This window comes from Amblyomma maculatum, unplaced genomic scaffold (genome assembly GCF_055883805.1).
Source record: "Amblyomma maculatum isolate TAMU_Amacu unplaced genomic scaffold, ASM5588380v1 scaffold_13, whole genome shotgun sequence".
In the NCBI taxonomy this organism is placed as follows: domain Eukaryota; kingdom Metazoa; phylum Arthropoda; class Arachnida; order Ixodida; family Ixodidae; genus Amblyomma; species Amblyomma maculatum.
The window spans coordinates 32,147,305-32,160,552 of record NW_028146738.1 but is presented as its reverse complement, the minus strand read 5'-3'; the positions used below and the strand labels follow the sequence as shown (position 1 = coordinate 32,160,552).

At 45.0% G+C, this 13,248-nt stretch overlaps 1 protein-coding gene across 1 annotated transcript in view; it reads left to right on the top strand.

Annotated features, from left to right (window-relative positions):
* LOC146172517 (uncharacterized) overlaps nucleotides 1-13,248 on the top strand; it is a 78,717-nt gene that overhangs the window by 63,932 nt on the left and 1,537 nt on the right. Inside the window, exon 11 of the mRNA XM_084585782.1 lies at nucleotides 627-722. Coding sequence (XP_084441908.1) covers nucleotides 627-722 — 96 coding nt within the window. The remainder of the gene's footprint in view (nucleotides 1-626; nucleotides 723-13,248) is intronic.

Below are 13,248 nucleotides of genomic sequence, written 5' to 3'. Positions count from 1 at the left end.
TAAAGCAAAAAACAGTGCCTGTGAGCAAGTCGACGGCGCTGTCACACTTGTTTCACACCATTAACAAGTGAATTTCGCATAACACAAGCGCATTCTCCGAGGTAATGCGTGGCTTCGAAGCGAAAGCTGTCATAATGTAGTCATAACTATACTGTAGCAATGTACAGTGCAACGGCAGCACGCAATGTGTGCGCCGGCCACTCCACGCTTCCGCGCCGCGTGTCGCAGACGACACTATGATGGCTAACGACACGCCTGGAAAGGAACAAGTGTAGAGTTACTATATAGGCGGTGTGGGGAGCTGTGAAACTGAGCGTCGGTTCAGCGCACATAGATGTCTATTTGAACTTCAACTTGTATTAATTACTCATTTTCCCTGTTTGTACCGTCAAATTATTGAGAGAAAATTTCGCGGCATCAGTTGAGAAATAAATGAAATGCAAATTTCTCATCGTGCTCTACCCCCTCCCCTCCTGTCATCATGTCTCGCGTTTCGCTAGTCGGAAGGTGGTCACCCTAACTACAACAATGGTTCCAGTGCAGCCGCTTCAACTGTCGTCATAAATGTCGTTCCAGTCTTTGCTTTCACTGTTAAGCCAAGACGCTTCTTCCACCGCGCAATGCAGGTACCCTGAATTGATACCGACGACGCTGCTGATGACGTGGGTTGTGGCGAACTACATCACCGTGCTTGACTGGAGGGGGCCCTTCAAACATGCCGAGTAAGTGCGAATATGGGGGAAATGGAAACGATAAACAACCGGCGATTACGCCTGGTGATGCGAAATTTGAGCTGAGGTGAATAATTTGCTATATATATATATATATATATATATATATACATATACATTCACCAACCCCGTGAAAAACCACCCGGCTAATGACGTAAACCCCCTTATAACCAAGCCCCCTGGACGTGCCTGCAAGGGTAGCTTATCTGATTCCGGGTTCAAGGGTGTCCCGTGTTCGATTACGGTCTCATTCCTATCTTAAAAGCTACGCACGCTCACAGCTGTCATTCCATGCCACCATCATGTCTGAGATCCATATCATTTGTCAAGTACCACCTGCCAGAGGCATCCTTGGGCGGCCACCAGGTAATAGGGTGGCCACCCTTGGAACCCTATCCCTGGTAAATTTTTCTTTAAGTGCAGGACGCGATAGCGTTACATGACCCCTAATGATGCAACGCCGCCGTTCACCACTCTCCTATTCGCCGCGAGATCGACCTAGAGGTGGCGCCACCGTCACTCCGGTAGTGTGGATCGGCAGCCGGCGGCGATCGCAGAAACGCACGCTCCGTAGGTCTGCTTCCGAGTTTACGGCGGGTTTGTTGGCGATGAAAACGTGTCTTCTGCAGTATTTCTGCAATATTGCAGAAAAAAATCCAAGGATTTCGCCAATGCAGCAGAAGAGCGGATTTTAGGAAAACAAAGAACGCAACCACCAGTCTTCTAGATTTACTTTGCACGTTTCTTGCGCTGTACCGCGCGCACGCGCCTAATGCTTGGGCCTGCCTAATGACAGCTTTGTTTTTCTTATCGACTTTTAAACAGTTTGCACGTGTCTCATGCGAGTGAGACCGGCGAATTTAGTGTCAAGCCCACGCAGATACAAGGTTTGTGCTCTGACCTGCAGTAATTTAGATTGAATCGAGGCAGCCTGGTTCACTATATCGTACTTGACTCGAGGATTAAGCAGGTTAAATGTAGCAGTGGCAGCGCACTGCATGGCGAGTTGCTTTAGACTGAATGCACATCAACTCTGGCCCAGACAACAACGCACAAGTATTCCCCAAAAATGAGATCACGCCGACACTATACAGGAAACCTCGCCGCACAGGAAAGCTGATTGTTCATGTGTACAGCGCTGAGTGGAATGAATTTGCCGAGATGCTTTTTGCGGCTACTGTAATAAAATGTGATAGTGCATTTCTGCATGCGCCACTAACTTTAAATGATTTTCTGAAACCAAGTAAAGTATAAGGGATTTCTGATGTGTGTGATGTTAATATATAATGGTAAATTAGTAGTGTAATTAATTTGTTTTGCAATGCGAATAAATTTCACCGTGTGAGAGAACTTTTACACACTTGACAGAATTTACAACAACCAGCGATGAATTTTCAGCAACTTTAAAGTGCAAGCTACGAATTACTCGCTGCGAAGACATCGTTATAAACTGCGCATGGGTACTGTCATGTTCTGGGAAGCAATTTTACAGGCTGAAAATTTCTTTATCACTAATTATTTAGCAGTGACTAAATCTTATGCGAAGTAAAATATTAGGGTTGCTTCCAAAACAGATGCCGGATATAAAACTATTCCGAAAGAAATAGAGGTAATCTTATCATGCGACTATAAAAATGTATTTATTCCCGAACTAAACACTCATATTTAAGCCCGCATGGAGCTGTTTTACTCCCCTTGTCAGAAACGAAGAGTTTGCTCGGAAGACAGCACTTGGACGAAAAGGGATTATAATGATTATAATAGGCTACCAGTAAAGTACTATAATCTAGGTGTATTGTGTAATATTTAGGGTAACAATTAGGCGCAGGGTATGTGTTTCCCAAACATTCGAGCATTTCTCTAAAGCAAAATGTGCTCTCTAAAAGTTTTACGGATGCACAGAAGCCTTCAACAACAATAAAAAAAGAACAGAAATGCATATTGGCTCGGGTTTAACGCATGAAAGCGGCATCGGCTATGACGGATGATTTCAGAGGCTGGTTTTGGTGTTGTTTTTTTTTTCATTATTAACACCACATTTACCACGTGGGATTGTTTATTGTGCAGTCAAATCCCACAGCAGAGGAGCGCCTTTCGAAACGGTTGTGATTGAATCCCCCGTTCTCGAAATCAGCAGCCGAGCGCCCTTACCATAGAGACACCGCGACAGGGGTTTAAAAGCAAAAAAAAAAAAAAAAAAAAGAAGTACTTACACAACTCTATCGTGAACAAAGAAGGCATAGCAGGCATAGAGTGGCCTGTTTCTGCTATATGAAGCGGTCTGCGGTGGCATATGTTTCAGTAGCTGCGGTATTCCAAACAGAAATGGAAATATGCGATTTCTGAGCATTTGCATTAACTTTTATTGACGGCAGCGACCTGTTTTGCTTTGACACGGCGGTAACGACAGTACCACTTCGTTTGAGACATTGCATGTCAAAGGATCTCAAGCTTCGAAGACCGCGATGGATGATGTCCTTATCCAAGCATGACATGCTCGATACGGACAAGTATATTTTTTTTAATGAAGCGTGGGGTTATAGACTGTTCATATTTATTTTGCAAGAGGCATATGGGTAAGCAAAATTCACAGGAACCGCGAAACAAACAAAAGCACTCCTGTACACGCCGGATGCGCGCGTGTAAATCACTGCGGGCTGGCACGCGACGCGAAAACGCATCCACACTGACTAGGTTTCGCCGCTGAGCCGCAAGGTGGCGACTCTGCTCGATCTCGAGGCCAATAGACGTCTGAGCTCCGAAAGGCCATGGCGCATTGCGGAAGGACCAAGAGAATCTGGCGCCCCAGGTTCAGTGCCGATTGTGAGAAGGTGGTACCTTGCTTGAAGCGCCCTGTAGCTGCCCTCTAAAAGACAGCAAGGTGTCTGTTACGGTAACATGTTTGTCCAACAAGAGATGCCACTCAGGCTGCGCTATCTCGCTGGTCGTAACCCTGAGCTAACCTCGCGATCCTACCTTTTCTCGCTGCCCAGGAATCACGGCTGCAATATAATCTTCCCATCGCTGTGCGCCGACTTCTCAGCGTTGAGCATACTCTTCGCCTGCATGTATACATAGTGCTAAGATTAGGGTTTGGTTTTGTTTGTGGGGTTTAACGTCCTAAAGCGACTCAGGCTATGAGAGACGCCGTAGTTACGCGTCATTGGGCTTCATTCGTTGGTGCGTTCGCAATAAAATCCCCGACGTCTGGTAGGTTCACATTTCCTTCTCCTCTAGTTCGTCGACGTCGCATATGGAAGCCATATATATATATATATATATATATATATATATATATATATATATATATATATATATATATATATATATATATATGGTTGGTTGGTTGGTTTGTGGGGTTTAACGTCCCAAAGCAACTCAGGCTATGAGGGACGACGTAGTGGAGGACTCCGGAAATTTCGACCACCTGGGGTTCTTTACTTTCACTGACATCGCACAGCACACGGGGCCTTGCTTTCCGCCTCCATCGAAAAGCGGCCACCGAAGCTAGGATTCGATTCCGCATCCTTGGAAACAGTAGTCGAGCGCCGTAACCACTGCGCCACCCCGGCGGGGTGGCGCAGTGGTTACGGCGCTCGACTACTGTTCCCAAGGATGCGGAATCGAATCCTAGCCTCGGTGGCCGCTTATATATATATATACACACATATACACATTTCGAGAGGAACCCTGCCCGGGAGTCTAGCAATAGGCAGGGCTCCTGCCGAAACGTCGACAAAAAAAACTTAAACAAAACGAATGGCTGGCGTTTCCGTCGTGCGAACTGCGGGGTGCGTCATGCAGTGCAAATTTACAGATAGCTTGCTAAGCACCTCAGTGCAAATCCTGGCTGCAACTGGGCAGCTCATGGTCAAGGTAGCACTCTGTTTTACAAGGTTTAAAGCCGACTTAGCACCGCAAATATTTTTTTTTGTCGTCTCCTACCTTCTCCTTTTCTTGGCCCGCAAACATTACATGAGGTGCATTTCATTACACGCCATGTTCTGCAGATAAAAGACGGAGGGAGAATAAGGCGGCCATTATGTTGGCTATGAACGAAACTGATAAGCTACAATGACGAGGGAAAACTATGTATAAGGAAAAAAACTGACTTTGGCTTGATGCGAAAGTGATAGGGCCGAGCTCAGTCGTGTGGAAGACTACTTTCTGGTGCTAGCTACCTTCTCACGAATTCGATTTCAAAATTGGCAAATGTTTGTGGCTACGCACGCGAGGGAGCATATGAAATGTAGATGTTTGCGCTTCGAACCTCTCCTGCTGTGTAACCTATTTTCACGTATTTCGCGGCTCCTGTGAAGGTGCGGGAGGCTGATGGCGGTTCGAATTGCGGATCGTATCAACATTACGAGAGCGAGGCCTCGAAGAAAAGGAAATTCTCCTGGCACATGCAAGTCAATGGTGGAAATAACAGACTCCTTGTAGCAACATTTGCTGCAGAAGAAAATGCGATCTGTAGCAGTATTTTCGTGTTTCGTAGCATGAAAAAAATGGTTTTTGTAGCAAACGGTTGAAGCTTTTAAGTAGAAAAAATAATTCCTGTCGTATAAAATTTTTTTTTGTTGTATAGTACATACAGAAAGGGAATTTTACAAAAATAACGGCTTTTCGAGGCAATAAATTCAGCTTCTCACTGCGGCCACACACTTAAAAGTAATGCATAATCCATGCACCCAAACTTTATCATTAGAACGCTCCTAAAAGAAACCTATAAGGAGGAAATGGAGAAGAAAAAAACGATTTGATAAAAACAGTGTTATTTGTATTGAAGATGAAAAATCGCTGGGCATATTAAAACAAACACAGAAAGTATCAAACGATCTTACTAAACCTGACGTCCCCGCGTAGAATTCTAGAACAAGAAATGGTGTATCTGCGAAATGAAGCGAGACAGCTCGCGGAACGAACGCGAATGCTACATCTCGGGCTATATTCATGCCAGCGACTCCATCTTTTACACATTCCCTGCTGGCAACGCTGGGAGAAAAGCGCTGACAGAGAAAACCAAACTCTTTCTCGGCGAGATGTAGCGCGGTTGGTGCACGCGTTCCGCCGAACTCAGCGCTGTTTTATTTGAATGTCTATGAACGATGAACAGAGAGGTGATTTTGGAGCAGTACTTTATTCTCAGCACATGGACACCCCGACTGATCTGAGCCTTCAGCTTTGGCGGTTCGTTAAAGTGGCCGCATAAAATTTTTCCTGACCCGCTAGTTCGTTCACAAGAATGGCGCTCATATTCAAAGGCGTTTGAAGCGTGCACATGCTTTCACCACACCGTCAGAGAGCTTATTTACAACAAAAACAAATATATAGGGAAGGGGGCAGGGGCGAAGCTCCACGCAAAAAAGGACTACGAGACAGTGGCTTGTGGTCCTCTTTATTTAGACACATGCTCGTTAGCATGCAGTAGCCATAAGATACAATGTACTTTACACGAAAGACTGCACAAAATATCTAGGTATAGAAATCCTCATTCGTTAATTCCCAAGCCGTGAAAGCCTACACTGCGTGCGGCATAGCGTATCTAGCTCGCAAACCAAAGATCAGCGATTCGAGTTCCGCCGATAACAATTACCTTATAAAGAAAGACAACACGAGGCGGCCATTACATTGCCCCCCTTCAATCACATTTAGTCCACGAATGATGGCACGTTTAACGCGAACTTGTCGGCTGCGTGCGATTCCCACACGAGGTTACGCTGCTGTGCCGTCATCATCCTGCTGACGAATCAATAATGGTCGCCCACGTCTAACGCCGCGACAACGCCGAATTTTCAGGGACTCCTTAACGCAAATGCATTAAAAGCTTCGGAAAGTTTTTTGGAGAACGCGCCCTGCGTTTTATGCGTGGCGCGATGTTTATCGAAAGTGCTGGTGCAGGCCCATTATTGCAGTGTCGCGAGCGTACGCAAACGAAAGCGCTAAAATGAAACTACGACGCCAGAGAGAGCGCGTGGGCCGCGCTCTACGGGATACAATGCGCGACCTATTCCGGGGCCTTTGTTTCAGGATTCCGCTCTTTCGTATACGATATGGCCTCATAGAAAAACAGAGAGGTTTAGAATAGGGCCACCTTATCAGTTGGGAGAATAGGGTAATATCGGGACGTAAGTGCGCATGTCCAGAGTAATTACCGTACCCCTCGCCTATTCATCGCAAGACTCCGTGAATGCGCATTGTCGTCCTGCTATATCCACCTTACCGGTTGTGTCCCCCTATTCTAAAACTCCCTACTGTGCAACGTGAAGGTGGTCCAGAATAACGGCCTGGGGGGCGAGTTGGTGCATGATGGAATTGAACGGCGGCGCAACACGGAAACGGACACAGACAAGAGAAATCGTTAGAAAACGGAGGCGGGTTAAATTTGTCTACCCATTGCAAAGATTGCAACTGTGAGCCAATGCTTAACGGTATACGAATTCTGGGCAGGAGTCGCGATCAGGTGGCACGGGAAATTCTTGAAGCCTTCATGATCAAAAAGAAGGGTAGCATTTGTGTTAGCGACCCGTCTGTGTCCCTCCGTAGAAATGAAGTTTCATTCCTTGATAATTTTTTGTGACGACATGCATTGTGCGACTTTAAGCCCGGAATTTTTAACGGCCTTGTGATGTTTAGTTAGGCGGGTTGTTAATTTAGTCGCTCGTTTGATTCTGCTTTTGCTACCAGTGCTTTTTGTTCTGTTGTTTTAGGTTTGACCGCTGTTGTTTCTTTTGTTTTGACTCTGCTTTTGCTACGATCGTTTTTAGTTCCTTTTAGGTTCCTGACTGTTTTTGCTCCCCCTTTTTTGACTATGCCTTTGGTATACGATTGTGTTTGACTGCTTTTGCTTCATTTCTTTGACTCTCCTTGAGCTACAAATGTTGGTGTTGGTTTAGGTTTTTGACTGCTTTTGCTTCCTTTGTTTGACTCGGCCTTTGCTATGATCGTCTTTTGTTGTTGCTTACTGTTGTTGTTGTTGTTAATGTTTTTTTTTACTGCTTTTGCTTCATTTGTTTTGACTCTGCTTTTGCTACGATCGTCTTTTGTTGTTGGCTTAGGGTTCTGACTGCTTTTGCTTAACTGTTTTGACTCTGCTTTTGCTACGATTGTTTTACCGTTTTGTATTTTTTATGTGTTAGGGTTCGGGCTGGTCGCTTCTCATGTCTTACTCTGCTGTTTTCGGTCCACACTGAATTTGCTATGAGATATGGCCTGCCTTCCGTTTTTAAAAAAGGAAGAAAATGTTTTTTTTTCCCATTTTTGATAGTTTATCTACTGAGGTTAGAAATATCTTGTCTGATTTCCTGTTGGTGCTGCTCGGCGTTCACGTGTTGGGTTTGGAGCGGACTGTGGCGATGAGTGTGATGCTTGAGATGGACGTATAAATATGCCACCTTTCCGTTTAATAAATAGTTGGTAGTGTGCGCATGTGGTGTCCCCTTCTTGTCTGTGTCCGTTTCCGTGTTGCGCCGCCGTTCAATTCCCCGTGAAGGTGGTCTATTAACCGTTTTTACATGAGGGCTCAGTAGCACATCGCATTGCATTTCGTATCGCCTCACGGTAAATGCGATGCGACAGCGTTTACATGTAGCGCATTATCTCCAGCGCGGTGGTGGCGGCAAGCGGTCTCGCATATAACTGAAAGCAACGGCGGCACGAGGTTGTAAATTTTCCAGACTTTATTTAATATTCATTTTATTTATACCAGGGTAAGAGTTAAACTAATGAAAAATAAAAACAGCGTATGAAGCGAAATTGAAGAGTTCGTCGCCTTTGTTTATCCAACCCGAAGCTATTTGAATATCCTGCGGTTTCGGGCCATGGCACCCAAACAACGCTTACTGCGATTAATGTGATGTGCTTTCCTAGCGCGTTACCCTGTTTACGTGAATGCGATGCGCTAGGAACCGGATGCGATGTAATGCGCTAGTTGTCTCATTCATATAAATACTACTACGAATGCACCGCACCACAGGGACTGAGAAGGAAAGGAACACCTGTTCTCATCCTTCCCTAGCGCGTTGACGGCGAATGGCTGGCTGCGTTGTATACGCAATGACGCGATACCACGTTTCCTGATCCAGTCGCGAAGCGGCAATAGTGGCTCTCACCGTGACAGTTGGTACTGTAATGACCGCCAAATAACTATGCAAGGCCTATATCAGGCGCAAACTTAATTTGCTTCGTGCTGGTGATTAGCCATGCGTAAAAGGGCTCTGGTTCAATTTTATGTGATAAGCGCGAAAGCGTGCGTGTCAAACTGGCGAGCGCTAGAATGCTCCAGTTTCTAACGGCGACTTCTGGGGAGCAGAGACATGCGTGATTTTCGGATATTCGTTCGGTACTCGAAACGGAAAAACACGATGTTAGGCAAATTGAACAGTGAATCCTATTCACCATCTATGCGACATCTGTAACATTCTCATACCCATACTTTCCGTGACATAGTCGTGGAAAGAGAGCGCCGCTGAGTTTCGTCCCGGCTAAAGTTCTGAAGAGACCTGTTGGTGCAGGTGTGGCAGAAAAGTGAGCCAAAACTCGATTTTGTAGCAGTATATCTAGCTAGACTGAGGCAGCGAATATAACTGAAAGAGGATAACTGGCGGACGAAATAGAGAGACTCAGAGCATCACAGCGCGCGTGTGACCGGGAGGGAGGGTTTGGGGAGAAAGTGGAAAGAATACAGCTGGACGAGGTTTAGGGGAGATAAGGAAAAGTATTGTAGAAAGAGATTGTTGGATTGATAAGTGTAGTGGCTTGCTCTCTGCTTACAGTGTCTTGTGGAAGTGCGTACTTTCTACGCCTCTCCCTACACGCTCGTATTGGGTCCCCGTATGCTTCTGGTGTTGTGAAAGGCCCTACAGATGGCTCCGCCGCCCAGCTAGTGAAACCTCGGACGAGGGCACCTATTCTAGTATTACCCTCCATCCCAGTGTCGGGGACCCAAGCAATCGTGTTTTATATATTTATTACAACCTGAAAGGCTCCAGTGAACGGGTATTACATGAGGAAGTGGGTTTCAGGGCATAATATTGCTTCAAGTGATGATTTGAACAGCGATGGGTCTGTATGGAGCACGACGTCAGCAGGCAAGTCATTCCAGTCTTGCTGTGCGCACGAAAAACGAATATAGATGCGCAGATGTATGGGCTTGCGGAGGATGGGTTGTCTTTTCGTGGCTCGTGCGGCTGGAGGTGCGGTATGCAGAGATGATAACAGATTCGTGCGAAAGATGATAATAGAATTTATGAAATAGAGATAGTCTTGCGATGCTACGCCGGTTAGCTAAATTTGATAGATGAGCATTGCATTTTAGTTTGGCGACACATTCATGATAAGAATAGGCAGAGAAAATGAATCTAGCGGAGCGGTTTTGATAGCTTCTAGCGTGTTAGAAAGATTAAGTTGATTATTGTCCCAAATAACGCATGCATATTCTAGTTTCGGCCGCACAAATGTTACATAGGCTAGTGATTTTAACGATGGTGGTACTAGGCGTAGTGTTCGCCGAAAACACCCTATAACTCAATTTGCTTCTTTAGAAATTTGAGTTACGTGGTATGTCCACTTAAGATCATGTGTTAAGTGAAGGCCAAGGTATTTATGTGTGGTTACAGCTGCAATTTTTGAATTAGCAATTAGGCACTTAAAAGGTGGTTCAGAGGGACGCCTGTGAAAAGGAAGTAAAGAAGTTTCTTTCACGTTAAGAGACATGAGCCATTTACTGCACCAAGTTAAAATGCGATCTATGTCGGATTGAAGAATTTGGAGATCACTGTGAGTGATTATGGGACGGTACACAACACTAACGTCAGCAAATAGGCGTGTGTTAGAGCATATGTCAGTTGGCAGGTCGTTTATATAGATAAGAAAAAGCAGGGGCCCCAGGACTGTGCCCTGGGGTACCCCAGATATAACAGGAGTGAGAAGAAGAGCATTTATTAGCGAGAACAAACTGTTGCCGGTTAGTTAGAAAGTTACGAAGCCAGTCAAGTACCAAGGAATTGAGATTAAGACGTGAAAATTTCAAAAAAAAGCCGCCGGTGGGGAACTTTGTCAAACGCCTTTTCGAAATCTAAGCAGATGGCGTCCACTAGAATGTTGTGATCAAGGTTGGAGCTTAGGTCATTAATAAATAGAGCTAACTGTGTGTCGCAAGGAAAGCCCTTTATAAAACAATGTTGGCTAGCGTTAAGGAAATGAACCGATAAAAGAAATTTCAAGATGTGAGAAAAGATTACGTGTTCCATTAGTTTAGACGGGACGCTAGTAATGGATATAGGACAGTAATTATGACGAGAAGATGAAGGTCCTTTTTTGGTACTGGAATGACTTTACCCATCTTCCAGTCGTGCGGTACAATGATTGATGAAAGGGATTGCTGAAAGGTATGAGACAACAGGACACTTGTGATTTGTTTTGTATTTTTAGGACCTTTGCGTTAATATCATCAATACCTGCTGATGATGTTAGTTTCAAAGAATCAATTAATTTGCAATGCCGTGGGGTTCGAATGATATATCGGTCATAGCGAGAAAACCAAAGCATGGAAAATCCGGTAAGTCCCAATCTGGTTCACGACTCAATAAAGAACTAAAGGTCAGGTTTAATACTTCAGCAACATCATGTTTCGCAACTGTAGCCATGTCATCATCATGAAGTGTTATTGGGTTGCTACGGTGAGGATTGATACATCTCCAGAATTGACGAGGGTTTGTGCGTAGCATTTCAGGGAGCGTGGCATTAAAAAATGATTGCTTAGCATTAAAAACATGGGCGCTAAATTGTTTTTCGGCTACGTAATACTTCTGCCATCTATTAGGGTTGTTATTTCGTCTGGCTGTCTGTTGCATATCTGGGTCTGTTCCTTCCTGCCGACCGGCTAGAAACTTGTTTGCTATGCGATGTTACGACTGGGATCTCAGCCGAAGTTCACGCGCCTTCAGCAGATCAAGACAGAAGCGAACCGGTTGCCGGCGAGCGGCGGCAATCGAGGATAGTGACGGCGACGGGCGTTCCTATCCCACGTGGTGCGGCGGTCAGTTACCCTGCAGGGCCGGAACGGGTGAATCAGCGTCCCTCTTCATGCCTTTATTCCGCAATAGGAAAACGACTACAGCAAGGAGCTCATCTCTGCTTCACAAAGAGCGTCAACCAACCTTCTTGACGGAGTAAGCCGAGAGCGGACCGAAGCCGATTCCCTGAACGGGAGATGTACGCTGCTTAAATCCTCCAGCCGCGGAATTCACGGTCAAGAGTTTCGACCGTCCTGAGAGCACGTGGCATAACACCTCAGCCGACGGCCTGTTTTCTAAGGGTACCGAAATTGCATCGTGAACCAGGCACAACATCAAGATCGCCACTCATCGGAAAAGCTGCGAGAAGGTTCCAGTGACGCCTCTGGCAGTGGGTCGGTCCTCTATTTATAGCACAACTGTGAGACATTCTTCCAGCGCAAAAACACGGACAAAAGTAAAAGAGACCTTTGTCCGTGTTTTGCGTGTGCTGGAAGAATGTCTCACAATTGTACCGATTAGTTACCGGCCATGCCAATGCCTATCACCTACCATGTGCCAACACTTTCCAGACCCTTACGGATATGCCATATCTGGACTTATAAAACACCAAATCAGGTATATTAGGAATTTGGCAGATATGGTATATTAGGACACATCTGGGTCAGATAAGGCATATCAGCCCAATTCCTGATTTGGAGAACCAGATAAGGCATAATATGGTTGTATATGACTGATCTGCCCAATTCCTGATTTGGAGTACCAAATAAGGTATATCTTGCAAGATATACCTATCTAAACAATTTCTGATTTAAAGATCTAGCCCGCATGACATGTAGGTTTTGAACTATAGATCCATACATCTGCATATCAACATAACACTTTATTACAACATACACAAGGAAATTTTCAGTATTTCAGATAAACGCGCCACACACTCAATCAAGTTTGCCAATGGAAACCTGAATTTCCCCTTCCATTTCAAACCTTACAAGAAAACAGCTTTGAAACCACATGTTTTCTTTTTTCCCTGCCTATATGGAATAGCTCAAAGACGAGCCTGAATTACGTGGGTACTGAGGATCAAGCACATGTGCTCATTCGTTAATAAATATTGAGATCATGCTCATTTACGCGCGAAACTATAACAAACTAATGAGGTATCTGAACAAAATAGTGGACCTACCTGTTTACACGAGAAGCTAAAGAGAAAGACATTAACCTAATAAATTAGATATTACATTTTTAATCTACTCTTTTACACACAGAGTTTTAACCAGTAAATGGTTTTAGTATTAGCTGGTTTACTTGCGAAGCTAAAGAAAATAGAGAACGGCTATTGAATTCGAACTGGACTATTGAAATCGAATTTAAAGGTTTGTCGATACCCGGAAAAGGTACCGCTAAACCGTAGGGCGATAAACCACACACTGCTGGGACCGCTGCTAATACCTAAACCTTATAAGAGTACATATAGGCTGTCAGGAAGTACTGGTGTTACC